At 36.2% G+C, this 19,379-nt stretch overlaps 1 protein-coding gene across 2 annotated transcripts in view; it reads left to right on the top strand.

The window, feature by feature from the left end:
* The window catches only part of LOC121313175 (cyclin-dependent kinase 14-like), a 218,316-nt gene that overhangs the window by 112,651 nt on the left and 86,286 nt on the right, over positions 1–19,379 (top strand). For both annotated transcript variants that reach the window (XM_041245467.1, XM_041245468.1), the window contains 2 exons: positions 7,076–7,196; positions 15,582–15,675. In XM_041245467.1, coding sequence (XP_041101401.1) covers positions 7,076–7,196; positions 15,582–15,675 — 215 coding nt within the window. The remainder of the gene's footprint in view (positions 1–7,075; positions 7,197–15,581; positions 15,676–19,379) is intronic.

The following is a 19,379-nucleotide window of genomic DNA, read 5'->3' as shown; positions in this document are numbered from 1 at the left end:
AATGCTGTGGATCCTCAAAACCCAGACTTTGGCTTCTCAGTCGACCCTTACACACAGACATAGAGGTGAGTTTCTCCCTCACATTGTTTAGCTCAAGCTTCTTGCTACTGGTGTTCCATATGGTAATGCACAAGGCAGCCTTATAGCATTCCTGTCTTTCTGCAATATTGCCCTTGCAACGGCTTTAGTATACTCATCTATACGGTAATGGTTACATTTTGTGCTTGAAAGGGAATGTTTCTCTGAAGTAGAAACGTAACCATTAACCCTTATCAGTCCATTTATTCAGCGCTTGTCAGGAGCGTCAGGTCCAGTTTATTCACACACTGTTTATTTTACACGCGCTGTTTACATTTTATTTCATAGTAAGACAGGTTTAAAAGGCACTGCATAGCAAAAAGACAGAACTCCTCTCCTGATCACTCGTTTCATCACCAAACTCCTCAATAATGCGATCCAAGTCATTATTTTACTGTGACAGTCTTGGATGTGGAATCAGTTATCTTCTTTATTTATGTCCGTGATATCTCTGTTCACATTCGTTTGTTTTTGTTTGTTTTTTTTCTCGGCTTCTCTCCGCTCCTATCGTCTCACTCGGCCATTGAAAGGTTTTCTTGGGTTTTTCCAGAGAAAAAATGACTAGAGAACTGTGCTTGAAATCTTTTTGATGATGTCGGACAGGTTCCGACATCGGACTGGAAAGACAAAATTGTAATGTCAGACCTGGTCTGGCATAGGACCGCAATGGGTTAACAGACAAGGTTGCAACATGCGTTCAAAATTGCAATAGGCTTGAAGGAAAAATGACGCTGAGGTCTGCGAGCGCAGTCCTTTTGTACCCTCAGGGGCGGGGCATGACTGTGCCACAGGCTCACTGAACAGCTTTAGGATATCATATTCAGGTAAATACCCATATGGTAATGGTACATTTCTATTTCAGGGAACTAGGGTTATGGTAATAACTTAACATTTTCTGTAGTGGGAGTCTGAAATACAGCAAAAACAGCAGATCAGTAAACTAATTTCATATAAGAAATATATAAACACGGTGGTTTGCAGAAGTATTCACCCCCTACCAATAATGTCACATTTTGTTGAATTACAAATAATTTGTGCACAGTTATTCAAACAATCGTTTTTACTCAAAGCTGTAGTGGTTAAACTGAACACTGTCATATGAGGAGGCGGTTAAATGGCAGTAAAACTTGCAAAGAAACTGTACAAAATTAAATTTACTGGTTGCATAAGTATTCTTTGGGTCACTGAAATGTGAATTTCCTCCCCAGTTTCAGAGTCTTGGCTGACTCAAACAGGTTATCCTCAAGGATTCACCTGTACTTTGCACCATCCATTCTCGCCTCTATCCTGACAAGCCTCACCATCCCTTCTGAAGAGCAGCATCCCCATAACATGATGCTGCCATCACCATGCTTGACAGTTGGGATGGTGTTGACTGGGTGATGTGCAGTGTTGGGCTTGCGCCAGACTTGGAAAGCTTGGAATTTAGACCGAAAAGTTTATTTTTTGTCTCGTCTGACCACAAAACCTTTTTCCACATGTCTTCAGTATCATCTGCATACTTTTTTGCAAACTCCATACCCGTACTAAGATGAGGCTTTTTATAGTAATGGCTTCTTTCTTGCCACCCGTCCATACAGGCCAGCTTTGTGTAGGGACCGGCTTATTGTTGATGTGTGAACACTGACTCCCATCTTAGACACAAAACTTTGCAGATCTCTCAATGTCATTGTTGTCTTCAGATTGACATCCCAAACCACTTTCTTGCTTGCCCAGCTTATCAGTTTGGGAGGGCGACCTGATCTGGGTAGTGTCTGGATGGTATGATGCATCTTCCACTTCTTAATGATGCACTTCTCTGTGCTGAGAGGGATAATCAACGCCTTTGAAATGTTCCTGTACCCTTCTCCTGCTCTGTGCCTCTCTACCACTTTATCCCTGACTTGTTTGGAAAACTCCTTGGTCTTCATGGTTGCTTTGTTGGATCACTATATGAGTTGCAGCTTGAAAGTCTTTATATACCTGAGGGAAATTATCTACAAGTTAAACCACTTTGAGAACACACAGGCTGAAACCATTCACAAATGTGGTGACCTTTCAAACAAATCATTTTTGCACCTGAGCTGGTTTAGGGCTGCAGTAGCAAAGGGTTGAATACTTATGCAAGTGAGATTAAATAGTTTTTCTCTGTAAATTTTACATATTTATATTTAATATGCATTGTTTTACTTTAACAAAATGTAAAAACTTTGCAGGGGGGTGAATACTTCTGTAAACCACTGTATATAGTCTGTGCAGTCTTTTTGTGAAGTTATGTACAGAAGGATTACATTGTAATTAAGGCCCGTCAATATTGTAACATTTAAAAAATGCCAAATATCAAAAACTATGATAACTGTGTGCAAATTTTCAATGATGACAAAAAACCTGTTATCTTTGTTCCAGTTGTTGTTTGTTTTGTTTCTTGTTTTTCACATAGAGAATACTTTCCGTTGCTTTCACATACCTCGATTAGTGCTAATCTTGGACTGCCTCACCTATAATAACATCAGATAGTCCTAGATTACTGCTAATCAGGGTCTGTGAAACCAGATTGTATCCACCTGGAAGATTGTTATCACCTAAATATAATTTAAAGAGAGAAGAAACAGAACTATAAGTCACCTTACTCTACAAAATTGTTATTACTGTACAATGTTACACATGAGTTTGAGATACCTGTTTTCATGCACACTTGATCCACTACTGGAAAAAAAAACCCAACAAATTATAAATCTCCCGTATTGGTTAGTTAGATGCAAGAAGTTCAAGGCATGGGCTGATTGTTTTTTTGATATGACATTATGAACTGTAGAACAAAAATACATCATGATCTCATGAACAGAGATTCAAACACACGCTCCCTTGATAATGATGTAAGGCTAGTTCTTTTGAGCAAAATAATGCACCATTATTATCTATCTGCTCTGAAAAATGAAATTATTTATTGTTTATGATAGACATGAATATGAGTATATGACATGAATATGAGTATATGACATGAATATGAGTATATGACATTTGCTCAGTACTTTTAATTCAGACCGCCCCTTTATGGGGTGCTGGGGATTCTTAATGGATTTTTGTTCTCTTTTTTCAAATAGTTTATCTTGATGCTATTTTTTTCGCTTGGTATATGGAAATATGTTTTTTTTTTAGCCATGTCTGCACTATTTTCAGTTGAATATTTTAGCCTCAGTAGATATGTATTACAATGCTGTTGATTTTGTTAGGCCAGGTTGTCAGAAACTGGATTAATTTTAATAAGCTTGATATACAAAAATGTGGCTCATGACACTTCATTTATTTTGAAAACGTAATTCATTAAAATATTGACAGGAAAATGAGAAGGAGAATGCAAATCAGCCAAGCATAGAAAGTATAATGCAAGTACACCTACCAGATTTATGATAAGTAGATTGCATTGTACCAGTAACATTAGCTACTGTATAATGTTCACATTGTCAGTTGTTACAAGCAAAGGTATTTAAATGATTTACTAATGTAATTATTCAAAATATAAATCAATCAAATCTTTTATATTTTGCATTATTTTGATACAATATTCCTTCCATATATTTGCAATGAACAGTAGGGTGTTTTTTGTCAAGAAACTATTACCTGTTGGTTTAGGCTAAATATTTGATTAATTGTGTATCATAAATGAATAGGTTGATTATTTCCTCCTTGAATATTCTGCAACATAATACTTTTTCATGTAATACAATGATAAAAAGTATAGTACTGCGTTACAGCAGGGGAACATCACAGGAGTTACCCCTAATGACCAAACAACAAAGTGAAACACACTTTTATACAGTACAGTGAGGAAAATTGATTTTCTTGTACAGCGCATCACTCATGCATACACACACTGCGCTGCAGCAATTCCAATACACACAGCGCCTGCATCAGAGGGATCCTCACTGTGTGTGTTGGCGTTTTTATTGTTCACTCGAATGGAGACTGTAACCTTTATTCCTGTGTTCATGTTTGTGGGAACACAAGGTAAAAGCTTTGTCTCAGCAAACAGAGATACTCAAAGCTCTTACTTTTATATAGTCTTTTAAAATGAACTTTAAATTGCAGTATAGATGTAATGTCAGCTCCCAGGCTCTGTCCTTTTCTTAAAAGGTGGTCATGCACTCCCCACAATGTAACCATGACAACCACCCAGGGATCAGTTGAGGACGTTGCCACACCTGCTGAGACTGAGTCTGCCGTACAGTTTCAGTCAATCCAACGACACCCTGTATAAATATTACATCAGTTAGTAAAACACAAATTATGAACTATGCGGTAAGCGGTGTTATCAGAGATTGTACATGACATTGAGCCTGCAAACTTAAAACACCTGTATTTAAACCTACCATAGAGAGAACATAATACTGGCAGTGTTAATGAGATTAAGCTACTCTTTGCTTTGATTGGTACTGTATACTTCCTGTGCCAAAAAGGTTCTTTTTTGGAAATGATTCACAAAATGATTCATAATAATAGTATTTCGGAATACTGTTTTAAGGACTGTTAAAAGTATTTGTAAGCATTACTTTAAATTAAACTGATTTTTAAAACTAAATAAATTAATCGTCATTAAAACTATTGAAAAAGGTTGGACTGGGACTTTTTAATCAAAACAGGCCTTTCTATCGCACTGAGATTTAAAATATGACAATGTCAGTAATAGAGAAAACCATAGACAGGGTGGCTGAAATCTTTGGTTTTAACATGTAGGTACTAAAGGATAAGACTATATACTTGCATGTTCATAATTTGGATTAAATGTGAATTTGGAACACTTTATTTATGCCCTTTTTGAAAAAGAGAAGCAGCCACAAATTGAAACTATGGCCTAATAATTCTTGTGGCAAAATACAATTTTTAATTTGTATTTATTTATTTTTTTACTAGAAGAGGAAATAGCCTGATATATGTCACCTGCTAAATGTGTGAAGACAAGTCCCATTTGCAAGTTTTCTTCATGGTTGCCCTTCCAACCTAGTTTTTGCTGGCTAACCAGGATGTTACTCATCAGTGTGTCAAATAGAACATTGCCTGTAAACACAATAAATAGTCATGTGCAGGAGGAAATCACCCTGACCCTTATTTACAGATGAGCAACTGCATCCATGGCCACGGAGTAAGGCCTTCTAAATAGGGTTCTGATAACTACGGTACTGTACTGCATTTTACATTCTTTGAGCAGCCTTGTGATCACCAGAAGCGAAGAATTCTAGAAACACAGACTGATCTATGTGTCCTTTAGTTTAGTGGTACAGCAACTTTATTTGGTTACACACAGTTTTCCACTGAGTAAATAGAGGTGGCGATCATTGAGGAATGGTGACATATCCCACCAAAATGATTAAAACACTGACTTGTCTCTTTGGATCAGTGCCACCAAAACTACCCATGGTGACACTAACTCTGTTTGACTGTGCTGTGGCTCTGTTTTTGTTCATCACCTGCATGTTTTCTACAGCGTCCATGCATGGTTAAGGTGGTATTAGTTTTTTTTTAAATAGATAATTTAAAATCTACATTACCAGAATGATTCATAAATCACCTGGCCTTTACATAGGGATGAAAAAAGGAATGTTATAATTAAGGCATTCTTCCATTATATATCAATTATTTCTGAGGTACTGGCTGAAGTAATGGTATATTGTCAACCTCTTCTGTATTGGACATTTTGTATACCTCATAAGCCATTAAAAATCTGCAAAATCTTCCCCAGAGAAGAGAGTGAATCTTTGAGTGAATAGCATCATCTGTGAATATGAATTGAAATCCAAAGGTAAAACAAATGGGTAATTTATTGTCAGGGAAAAAAAGCATCAGGAATTTGAGAGACAGCAAATGTGACCATAGCATACCGTTCAGTGCAGCCAGACTGTCGCCTTACTTTGCAAGCTGTACAGGAGTTGCAAATAAAAAATAAATAAACTTGCCTTTTTAGTTTATTACAGTTTACTTAAATGTGGTCCTGCAGGTAACCAATTCCTTGAAGATGTAAATGATGAGTGTTATTTTTTTGAAGAAATGAAGTCCAGTCCTCAGTGTTAAGCTGTAAAACATTGTGTAAATGATAGTGTGCCCTTTATCGCTTGTAGCGCTAACTGCCAGTGTTAATATAAGACTTCAATTTGACTCTGCTTTAAATTTAGCTGATTTAAGTTCATTCCATCTGCATCAGCTAATTAAGTTCAATATCATTCTATTTTCTAAAGTAACGATTTTGAAATGTGCCATCCAATTAAAGGTTATATTGCATTATAAAAATTATAAATATGCATATTAACTCAACATACTATTTACTAAAAAGACCTACCTCCCACAATAGGGAGATAGGGAGCCAACATTTGAACACCTTCTCATAATGTTTTATCTATCGCCCTGATAATAACCACATCTATAGACTACCAGTACTCCCCATCTTACCATCACACATGAACACCATGTGCCCCACGTACAGTTAGTATACTGCATGTGAAAGCTGTTTGGATTCTTCTGCAGTTCTATTATTACAGCACCTTTCCCAGGATAAAGAAATGGACACAATAACCTTGAAAGAGTGAGCTCTCATTTTCCTGAGATGGATTTCTTTTATTTTTTTATTTTTGATGCAGTGATGATGAGTGCTCCAGCAAAGTAAACATGTCTAATCGCACTGTTTACTCTTGAGTTTTATTCACTAATAGGGGACTATGAATCCAACCCAGACCTGTGCAGCTGTGCTCCTTCGATATCTTCTTGAAGATTTGTTTTAAAGCTATTGTCAACTAACTCATTCATATTCTAGTTAAGTTTGTATTTTGAGAACCACTCATTACATTGTGTTAAAAGTTAGGATCACCTGGGATAGGGATGGGTTACAGTAGTTAAGGTTGATATACTGCAAGTCTTTTTTGAAGGCAGATTGTTTCAGGTTCATGAAAAGGTAAAATTGCCCTCTGTCTTGCCTTTACTTGACATTCCGTTTGTTGGTGAATTAAATATCAATGTTGTTCTTTTGCAGGTCTTGCCAGAGCCAAGTCGGTCCCTAGCCACACATACTCTAATGAGGTGGTAACCCTCTGGTACAGACCTCCAGATGTTCTCCTGGGCTCCACAGACTACTCCACCAGCCTTGACATGTGGTAGGTACAGTGATCTCACAGAAAGGCAATCAATCCATCTATTGGATTCCACTCTGCCCTGACCCACACAGAAAAACCCAAGCAGGGAATAGAGTGTCATTAATCTTTCAAAAGTACATGAAATGGTTGATTAAAATGATTTCTGAGATCTTATATACAGCAGCACTGCTTTTAAATGAAGTAATGCTGCCAGAGGCAGAATTACCTACTATATAATGGAACGTGGCAATTATTGTTTTTGTAATTAGCTTTTTATATTTAATTTTAGAAATAAGTATGTGTTACTTGTAACAAATTGAAATTGTGTGAGGCAAAAAAAAAAATGGTTATATAAACAAAAGTAATTGATAAGCTGTGTGTCATCTTATTTTGTTGTATAGTTCTTAAAATAATCAAGAATGGTTTAACAGAGGTCATGTGTATTCAGGGAATAATGTATGTTTAGAAATGTAAATTACATTCTGGCTCTGGAGTGGGGGAGGGGGGGGCACAGCTTGGTTTAATTTATTTTTCGTAGGGTTCATGTTGTTTTGTGCAGATTATGTAAAAGGCTTGGGAATAATATTGATGGGAGACGGCTGTTTCCCTGCGGTGCCTTGTAAGCAAAGTCATACACTAAGCAAGAGGGATTTTTAATTTGCAATTGAAGGAAGGAGCTGCTAAAATGTCTCTGACAGGCTGAAGGGTTTCCTGCCTATTCTGCTTTTAGTCCTTACAGTGGGAAACACTAAACGCCCTATGGAAAGACTTCAAAGATGATAAACGAGCTGTGGCAATGTCTGAGGACTAGTCAATGAGGGGCAGCAGCTTCCGAGAAAACCAGCCATGCCAAACTGTGGGCAATTAGTGACCATTGGGGATTAGGGGAAGCAGGTGGACATGACTGCAGGTTACTTTTACAGTTCATTGAGAACTGCAGGAAATGGAAACAGTAACTAAGAGCCAACGTTCCATGAATAGGAGTGACAGTTACTTAAAAAATATATAGCATTAAAATCACAGGACTTCATTTTACTTCAACCCCAATCGATTCTTTGAGCAGTCTTTATTGCAGTTATTTGCAACTTAATTGCTGGGTAAAACAATACCTGGCACTGAATTTGCATTGCAATTGTGCACCCTTTGTTTGGTTTTAAAACGTCTGTTTTGTGTCAGTTTGTCTGTAAGTATTGCAGCATATCATGTGATACAAGTATATATTACTAGCGGACTTTTATAAAGTAATAGACTGTATAAAGTTATTTCAGTTGTTTATTAAACTACAGCTGTGGTATGTGTTAAAACAACAGATGCCTGTTCCCAGAGGTCAGTTGGGTATTTCTTCATAAAAAAAAAAAAAAAAAAAAAAAAAACACGTATGAAATGTAGTTCTGTATGCACTTGCATCAAAATTAAAGAAACAAATGCATATGACAGCAATAAAAAATGGTCTCTTGCTTGGTATGTTTGTCTTCTGAGGTGATTTTTTTTTTTTTTTTGAGGGGGGCAGCAGTATCTACCCTATCAGTTCAGTCCTACTCTTCAGTATGAAATTGCATCAAAATCCTCATGACCTGGACAGTTTTCAGATTGCTGTTGTTTTAAAGCGATTGAAGAGTAGTATCTTGTTATGAGGATTTCAGCTCTACAGCTGGTCAATTGGCAGTAACAGTCTGCGCTCAAAAGGAAGTGGGCTGGGTATACGTGAAATGCCGCATGCTATTGACTGGATCTGTCAGTGGCACTAGCAACTTGATGAATACTGCCTGACACCACTGTTGTCTTTGAAGGTCTCTATGGCTTTTCAGCATAATTTTGCAAGGATACAGGGCGATAATTATTCAATGATTATTACCTTTCATTCCTTAGGGGTTGAGGCAAAGTCTGTTGTTCATATTGTCCCATAAAGTGGTCAGTATTCCTTGTGAAACACCAGTAAATTGAACAGCCTTTGATACAGACGCTTCTGACAACAGAGAACCCATTAACAAGTCATGGGCATTTTCTAATATAATCTGACCAATTCATGAAAATGTACACCTTGGAAAAAACACAAATACATACCTAGCCATCATACAGTTTGTCTTGTTACTAAATGAATGACATTGACTCGTTGAAACAACTGTCAAGTATTATAACTAAGCTTCTTTATACTTGTCGAACGTGATATTGTGTGCTGCAGGGTTTTTTTTTTATATGATTGATCCCCACAGTAATTGCTGTTTTTCAGAAATACTGTTATAGCAGCTTTGTCATTTTTAATTAATAATACATGGAGCTCAAGCTGTTTCATCACAAACCAAAAAGGTTTTGAGCACCTTTTCATTATTCATTGAATTAATTTGTGTAAGGCATCCCCATTATTATCTGCGAGACGCTTTTGCCCAAAACCAGCCTTCCATTGTTGGTGTGTTTTAGTTGACCAGTAACCTATTAGACCTTGTCAAGTTAAGTGATTGCAGTACTAAAGAGAGATACAGTATTTCTGTAGTGCCAAAAGTCTGGATTAGTCTAAATGCATTCATCATAAATTGGGTTTTTGTTTGTTTGAATAAGATTTATTCTGGTTCCCTGTGCTTAATGGAGCTGTAATCAGAGACAATGATGAGTGACAGTAGTGTTCTCTCAGTTGCAGTCAATGTAATTCCTGTAATCCCCGTCATTGTTAATAACCACCGAGGGACAGGTTCAAGAGAGTAATTTCTTGCATAGTAAATCGTGCAAAACTCTTAACATTTCTGATTGGTGTTAAATTAAAAGACATTTGTAATAGGAGAGACATTTACATTTTTATTTTAAAATATTGCCTTTCTTGGGGGGTGGGGGTATTCAGTGTTTTACACAGTGACCATATACATAGAATAATGTATTTATTTAAAATAAATGCATTGAAGTCTGGACTGTCAATGAGGATAGAGTTCTATATATTTATAGTTTTACCTTCAGAGGATACAAAAGTGCAATATGTAGAATCTATTACTTTTAGAGGAGGCCTCAGTAGTGAAACAAGCACATAAGCTGCTTGTACCATGATGTAATGTGTAATTAAAGTAAATCTTTTTTTTTTTACAATTTCCAAATGGGAACCTGGTAAGATCCTACAGAGAATACAAAAAATATTAGTGTGTTGTGAAACTATAGGTTCCCTCTTAATGTGAATTGCATTAAAAATGCAGAATTCTGAGTATATTAATTTTTTTATTGAGAGAAAAACATGAACTGTAATATGATCAATATACAGTGAAGCTCTAATACAACGTTCTGCCTTGTGACCGTAAGAACAGTATGTTGTAACCGAGGTATAAGAACATAAGAAAGTTTACAAACGAGAGGAGGCCATTCGGCCCATCTTGTGCATTTGGTTGTTAGTAGCTTATTGATCCCAGAATATCATCAAGCAGCTTCTTGAAGGATCCCAGGGTGTCAGCTTCAACAACATTACTGGGGAGTTGGTTCCAGACCCTCACGATTCTCTGTGTAAAAAAGTGCCTCCTATTTTCTGTTCTGAATGCCCCTTTGTCTAATCTCCATTTGAGACCCCTGGTCCTTGTTTCTTTTTTCAGGCTAAAAAAGTCCCTTGGGTCGACATTGTCAGTACCTTTTAGAATTTGGAATGCTTGAATTAGGTCGCCACGTAGTCTTCTTTGTTCAAGACTGAATAGATTCAATTCTTTTAGCCTGTCTGCATATGACATGCTTTTTAAACCCAGAATAATTCTGGTCACTTTTCTTTGCACTCTTTCTAGAGCAGCAGTATCCTTTTTGTAGTGAGGTGACCAGAACTGAACACAATATTCAAGATGAGGTCTTACTAATGCATTGTACAGTTTTAACATTACTTCCGTGATTTAAATTCAACACTTTTCACAATGTATCCGAGCATCTTGTTAGCCTTTTTTATAGCTTCCCCACATTGTCTAGATGAAGACATTTCTGAGTTAACAAAAACTCTAGGTCTTTTTCATAGATTCCTTCTTCAATTTCAGTATCTCCCATATGATATTTCTAATGCACATTTTTTATTTCCTGCGTGCAGTACCTTACACTTTTCTCTATTAAATGTCATTTGCCATGTGTCTGCCCAGTTCTGAATCTTGTCTAGATCATTTTGAATGACCTTTGCTGCTACAACAGTGTTTGCTACTCCTCCTACTTTTGTGTCGTCTGCAAATTTAACAAGTTTGCTTACTATACCAGAATCTAAATCATTAATGTAGATTAGGAATAGCAGAGGACCTAATACTGATCCCTGTGGTACACCACTGGTTACCACACTCCATTCTGAGGTTTTTCCTCTAATCAGTACTTTCTGTTTTCTACATGTTAACCACTCCCTAATCCATGTATATGTGTTTCCTTGAATCCCTACTGCATTCAGTTTGAGAATTAATCTTTTGTGCGGGACTTTGTCAAAAGCTTTTCTGAAATCTAAATAAACCATGTCATATACTTTCAATTATCCATTATCATGTTGCATCCTCAAAATCAAGCAAGTTATTTAGACACGATCTCCCTTTCCTAAAACCATGCTGACTGTCTCCCAGGATACTGTTACCATATAGGTAATTTTCCATTTTGGATCTTATTATAGTTTCCATAAGTTTGCATATAATAGAAGTCAGGCTTATTGGTCTGTAGTTACCTGGTTCAGTTTTGTTTCCCTTTTTGTGGATCGGTATTACGTTTGTCGGTACAACACCTGCGTCAAGAGACTGTTGCATGATCTTGGTTAGTGGTTTATAAATAACTTTTCTTTGAGTACTACTGGGAGGATCTCACCCGGCCCAAGGGATTTGTTTATTTTAAGAGCTCCTAGTCCTTTTAACACTTCTGCCTCGGTTATGCTAAAGTTACTTAAAACTGGATAGGAACAGGTTGACATGTATCCTCCTTTGTAAAAACTTGTGAAAAGTAAATCATTTAATATATTTGCTATTTTTTTTTCTTCGTCTATGATTTTGCCATTTGTATCTCTTAAACATCTCCTCTTTTGAATGTTCTCTTGTTGTTGTAATATTGGAAAAACATTTTGGAATTGGTTTTAGCCCCCTTAGCAATGTTCATTTCTATTTCTCTCTTGGCCTTTCTAACTTCCTTTTTGACTTGCGTTTGCAGTTCTGTGTACTCTTTCTGTGTACTTTCTTTTTGGTCCCTTTTAAATGCTCTGTAAAGTGCCTTTTTTTGCTGATTTTTTTTTTTTTTTTAGATCTATTAAACCATTTTGGCAGTTTAGTTTTACATTTAATTTGTCTACTTTAGGGATTTAATTGTTTTGCGCCTCTAGTACTACATTTTTGAAGAACAACCATCCTTTTTCTGTGGATGTTTTCTCTATTTTCTAAACTTCTGTTAGTTTCTGTTTCATACCTTCATAGTTTTCTTTTCTAAAATTGTAAACCTTAGCTTTAATCATTACTTTTGGGGTTTTAAAAAGCACTTCAAAATGAGACCATGTTGTGGTCTGAGTTTGCCAGTGGTTCTCTGAATAACGTATTTTGCGCAAAACGGTTTCTCTCAAACCCCTCTTCACCAAGTCATTCTGCAATCTGACCGTTTTTTATTTTCAAGAAAGTAAAGTCTAAAGCCTCCCCTCTAGTCGGTGCCTTGACAAATTGTGTTAGGAAGCAGTCATTTGTCATTTCCACCATTTCAATTTCGTCCGTCGTGTTACCCACCGGGTTTTCCCATTTTATATGGGGGAAGTTGAAATCCCCCATTAGTATGGCTTCTCCTTTGCTACACACATTTCTAAATTGTATAACAGGTTCACCGTCTGAATCTGGCGGTCTATAACATGCTCCTATTATTATGGAATTTTTGTCCGTTATTCTGACCCATATTGACTATTTTCTTTGTCCAGGTTTAACACCTGGGCTTCAAGACTGTTTCTTATGTATAGCGCTACCCCTCCACCTCTTCTGTCCTGGTCTTTCCTATACAGTGTATACCCACAACCCCATCACTCTCAGACAACCAAGTTTCTGTAACACTATCACATCATAGTTACTTGTTAGTGCAGTAGCTTCAAGTTCTAGAATTTTGTTTCTGATACTTCTAGCATTTAGATAAATCCATTTAATGGTTGTCATATACATATACAATGTATGTATGCTAAGAGTACTGTACATTACTATACAGTATGTAACATTCTGTATTTTAATTATTTAATAATTCTACGCTGCCTTGGATAAAGATGGTCAGCTAAATGAATTATAAAAAATAACAAAAAACATGTAATTAATGTACTGAATAATACTGTACTGTAATTAGTAAAATAAACAAATTAAAAAATACAGTAAAAAATACAGTACAGTAATAATACATTCATAAGAAATAATAAAACTGATAATAATAAAAATAATATACAAGTCAATAAACATTACCATACAAACTGCCAGTTAAGGTACAGTACAGTAATCATTGCCTGTACTTTATTTTAGGAAGTCACATTAGTGTTTTAAAACCCAGTTAAGGGTTCAAAACCTCTTTAGCAGTGCTTAAATTGATTTGCATCCACACTAAACACAGTTCATAACTGAGTTCAACAACCGCGTTTGAGTCCTACTCAGGGAGTAGTCTCGAAATCGGTTGTCGGCATAACTGGGTTAGATAAACTGGTTTAACTGTAATCTGGAAGTGAACCGTGTTCGAGTCTGGTTACACAGTATCCTCCGATATCCCCTAGTGCTTTGCGGTTGTGCGTTGCCTTAATCCCCCTGGTTACATGAGAAGAGAATAAAGAAAAACAAGCCTGAATTAAAATACAGGAGGATTTATTCTTGTTATATTCCATTTGTACAGTCAGATATGCTAATGTACTGTAGTACACAAAACTTAAATTGTGTCCAAAACACTTTTTAAATTATCTTAGAACACATCAGATATTATCAAGTTAAAGGTCTTTATTTCAACTTTTAATTAAATTAAGGAATGTCTTATCTGCCCCAGATTTTCCCTTTGTGCAAATGCCCATCTAATTTATTTACTATGCCGTGGACATTTTTCCCCCCATACAAATTATTCCTCTTTTGATTACTTAGGCACTTTCTCGTAGCTCCTCCGTTCTGAAAATAAACAACAACATTTATTGAGGGAGAAAAAAAAGAAGAATGTGTATACATTACAGCGGTTTCTGGGATACAGTCATAAAGCGAAGGTTTTTTTTCAACAACAGCTGGGTTAAACTAACTCGGTTTCATTATGGCAATCTTGACGCTCTCTCTAACATTGTTGGGCTAGGGTTCAGGTAAATTGGTTTTGAACTCGGTTGTTGATTTTTTTGCTCTAATGTGGATAAGGCCTTAGACGACAGCCTCTGCGACTGCTGCTTTTTAAACTTGAGCTATTTGATAATATAATTCTGACTGCTTTCGTCCCTTTAAGATTTATCCATTAATGTAGTTTGTCCTGAAATTGACGATTGTTTTAGCGCTGGCTATGATAATACTGCATAAATTACAGTAATCGAGAACAAGGTCAAGTTCAAACAGCAAGAAGTAGGCCTACGAGTACGTAATATCCAGTATGTGCATAATAACAGGAAGTATGCACTACGTATTAAAAGGAGAATTTAAACAGGATTTAATACGGTTTTATTCGGTTCTATGATACTGGTTCTTTATATTAGTGTGTACGTTATATCTCAGGTATGTTGTGTATGGGTTTGACTGTACCTTTTTTTTTTACATGTTCATAATATTTTAAAGGCATAAGTGTTCAAAATCCAATGCATAATATAAATAATATCTTCAAAATATGCCGGTAATATTGAGAATTGCTATGCTATTCAACAGGTGGACAAAAATGGAAACATCTTCCCTATAAAGCTCATGCTCATGACTCGTATTTTGTCATGTAAAGTGTCCCTGTATCCAAGGCTGATGGTTCATGAGGAACTGTTTCTCTGGCAGCCATTCTTAAAAACAGGTATCCCCCCTAAATTTCCTCGAATAATTTAGATGCAGCTGCCTTCCAGATGAATTTAAACACCATGCACACTTGTCACATTTAATCAGTGCTGCACAGGCAGGCAGCCCATGATATCGCCCTATTTACAGTGTTATGGCAGGTGTTTCAGGAAAGCTGCCCAAACCTGCAAGTTCTACAGTACCCATGGTCAAAAGTTTTGCATCACCTAGAATTTTAGGATTGACACACACACACACACACACACACACACACACACACATATAGTAACAGAACAATTAACTTCTTTCAAAAGGCTACAGCAGGTTTCATTTGACTTTGTGATGCCACATGAATTCATTCTGTATGGTGATTAAAAACTTTTGGCCAAAGCTGTAGATGCTTGTTTTGTTCTTCGTTGAGGTGCTTTCACTCGTCCTATCAATTCCATTTCCGAACTTGTGAAGTTGTATTCATACGTGTCTTCTTGTTTTCTTACAGGGGAGTAGGATGCATCTTTGTAGAAATGATCCAAGGAATTGCAGCATTTCCAGGAATGAAGGATATCCAAGACCAGCTTGAAAGGATATTTTTGGTTAGTCATTTTTAAAATGTGTGCTTGCTGGTTTTTTGGGGATTTTGTTTTTTTGTTTTTTTTTATTTATCTGGCTCAGCCATATTTGTTAAATATTGAATTTCAAATATTCGTACAGGATTCATTGAATCTTTACATCTTGGATTACTAATTTCATAATGGATTTAAATTGTGGCTGGTGATTAGTGCTCTGTTCTCATTCTGGTTAAATAGTTTTGCCTTCAAATGTTCTGAATGTGTCCAAAAAGATAAATGGACACCTTGGTGCAAAATGCTTTTGTGTAATGTGTCGCTTTGCCATATTGATGTGTGGTGTCATGCCTCGAGTGAGTAACAAATGTGGCGCTCCTAGCGATAGATTAGCAGATTATGAATATTTAAGATCACCTTTACTGTCATTGTTTGATATAAATGACTTATTCATTTCATGGAGTATCATGAGATGAAACCTACTAGCTCCTCTCTGAAATTGGCTGGTTTAGGAAAATGATTGCTGGTGAGAAATGAATAATTAAATACAAATACATATTTAACAGGAAACTTCAATGTTAGATATTTCAGTTCTGTCATTTATTGAGCCGAGCACTGTTTCTTTTAAGCCAACAACAGTCAAGAATATTTTGAATATCAAACATAGTATCATAGCAGGCATTAGAAGAGATTATAGTGAAACAAATAATTGCAAAAATCTTTCCTGGCGTGCATTTCCATTTACTATGTATATCCCACATGTCGTATTAAGCAAATTTTATTGCAAACATGCATTTTAATTTGATAAAGTTATATATTAAATCATGCTAGATTAAAGAAAGCTCAGTTTGCATGCCTTACTCAGGTAGTCTGTGACTGTTTAATTTCCTATGTAATTGGAACTCAGGAGTGTCTGTGGTGTCAAAGTATATAAAGGGAAGTAATGTTAAAACTTTACAATGCATTAGTAAGACCTCTACTAGAATATTATGTGCAGTTCTGGTCACCTCGCTACAATAAGGATATTGCTGCTGTAGAAAGAGTGCAAAGAAGAGTGACCAGAATTATTAAAAACATGTCATATGCAGACAGGGTAAAATAATTAAATCTATTCAGTCTTGAACAAAGAAGACTATGCGGCGATCTGATTCAAGCATTCAAAAGTCGAAAAGGTATTGACAATGTCGATTCAAGGGACTTTTTCGATCTGAAAAAAGAAACAAGGACCAGGAGTCACAAATGAAGATTAGATAAATGAGCATTCAGAACAGAAAAGAGGAGGTACTTTTTTACAGAGAATTGTGGGAGTCTGGAACCAACTCCCCAGTAATGTTGCTGACACCCTGGGATCCTTCAAGAAGATCAATAAGCGGATGAACTGTCTAGCAATAGGTTCATCATCGCATGCGCGTAAAAGCTTTTGCACCTCAAGTCCACTGCGTGTTCGAGTTGTTCTACGTCCACGACTAGGTCCTTCTACTGGGTATCCGATACGGGAGCCATTCGACTGATTGAGCCCCCCAAGCGAGGTCTTTTTCTGGATTCAAACGCACCTCAAGCCTACGCGTGATACTCTACGTCCTATGCTGACTGTCATACTGTAACAGGAGGTCTTCGTAGTGGGCGGAGCACAACAAGGCGTGGTTACCATCCAGACCCGCCCAGGTAGGGAGGGATTAGGTCGGCAGGGCAATCCGCGGTTCAACGGTCAGTCCGCATGTAGGTCATTTCCTGCGCCACCCTTGTGTGAAACCAAAGACCGTTAAAACCAAATCTGGTCATCTGTACTTCAGATCCAATGTGAATGACTTACCAAGAGATTCAAGTGTGATTAGAAAACCCACGACTAGATTCTATTATTTTGTTTTACTCAACCAACCAGAAATATGAGTTGTTTGTAGTACAATCGTACATAGAAAACCCATCTATGGTCTCCAGTATTAACAGGAAACAGCAGACTGAATCATGTTAGCATATTTATATAGAGGTCATATGTTGTCGTTATCTGATTTACTATATATATATATATATATATATATATATATATATATATATATATATATATATATATATAGTATGACACAGATTATTTTAGTTTTGGAAGGGACAATGATATTAAGTTTCAGAAATCAATCATCTTTTTTGTTAGTATATTATTATAATGGAAATCAAGGTTTAGCTGTCAAAGTTAGTAGTAGTCTATGTATTCTTTGTGCGTAGATCTGGTATCTGACCAGATGGTCTGGTTTTCCTGAAACAGAATATTTAAGACTGGACCTTCCTATAAAAAAAGAGTTCACTTTTTATTTTATTTTTTTTAACTTTAAGCTGTGCACATAGTTTGGTATGAGAAGCAATGGTTGGTGTAATCGTTTTGTTTTTCAAATTGAAGACTGCAGTGCAGTAGCATTTTAATAAATCTTTGTGAGAACTAATTATATGTGTGTATAATGTAATGGGTATGTGTTTGTAGCCTGACAGAATCAAGCATTTCAAATCTATCCTCCTCATAGCTCTTTACAGGTTAGAAAGAGTTGACTGTAGCTGAATCTGACTTCTATAAGATAAACTGTCATGTTAAACTGAAATTAAAGGTTTCTAAAAAAGTGGAACCTGGAGCAAATAGAATGTTGTGTAAAAGAACATTTTTTAAGTTAATGATTTGCAGTAGATTTTACCAATGCTTTTTTAAAGTAGTTCCCAAATACATTATTTTTTATATGATAAGGAAAACTGAGTGATCCTACATAAAATACATAGTATCAAAGCAGCACCTTTTATTTTGTATATTGGCATACTATAACAAAGAAAGCATGTGAATCTGTCTGTGTAATCTGCAGAATAAAGGGGCAATCTATTTTCTTGATTGCTTGTGTAAGCTGTTGAATGGGTATGAAATACCAGGAACAGTACTTAGTTCTTTATTGATTGATTTATACAAACACTGTGTGTTGGGCAAAATTCCTGTGATTCCTGTATTTTCTGTTTTATAATCTTGAGATAAAGTCACTGATTCTATCGCTGTACACCTGAGTCTCTGTTTCAATAATATAATACAAGCAGGAATGTGTTGGCAGCTGTTCAAGGTGTAGAATGATCAAAACAATCCTTATTCAAACATAATACTGGCCTAGGGCTGGTTACTGTACGCTATTAATCTTGCTGCCACTGAAAATCCATGGCCTGGTTGCACTTCTTGTCTATAACAGATTTTTTAACAGTGTGTGGTAAATACTGTTTGAATTTCATAACATGACATGGGGACTTAAATATTGGTATTTTGTAGATTACCTTTAACATAATGTCACTTCTGTAGAAGGTAATAGTGTATCAATATGTATTTTTTTCCCCCAAAAAGCAGCATCACATGAAAATATTCAAAAAAAAATGGCATGTTCAAACAATGAATTGCTTCAGATGGGTTTTTCACTGCGAGATGTTTTGTAGAGAGTCATTAAGCATAATAGTTTGTAAATCAATGTAATTTGCAGCGTGAGTCAGAGTTTAAAGGGGTCTGTCGTATCTCTTAATATGAGCTATAAATCTCAGTTTCGAAATATGTCTCATATGCAAGAATTGTGAGATTTTATTTAGGGTCACACATAGATGCCTTTTTGTTCTTTAAATGATAACACACATACGTGATAGAATAGATGCACTGTGTGTGAATGTATGTAATCTTAAAAAGGCCACATGATTATTAAATTGTGAGGCCTGTTTATTCTTTCAGCATT

The sequence above is a fragment of the Polyodon spathula genome, chromosome 3 (assembly GCF_017654505.1).
Source record: "Polyodon spathula isolate WHYD16114869_AA chromosome 3, ASM1765450v1, whole genome shotgun sequence".
In the NCBI taxonomy this organism is placed as follows: domain Eukaryota; kingdom Metazoa; phylum Chordata; class Actinopteri; order Acipenseriformes; family Polyodontidae; genus Polyodon; species Polyodon spathula.
The sequence above is the reverse complement of the archived record's forward strand: the minus strand, read 5'-3'. Positions and strand labels throughout refer to the sequence as shown.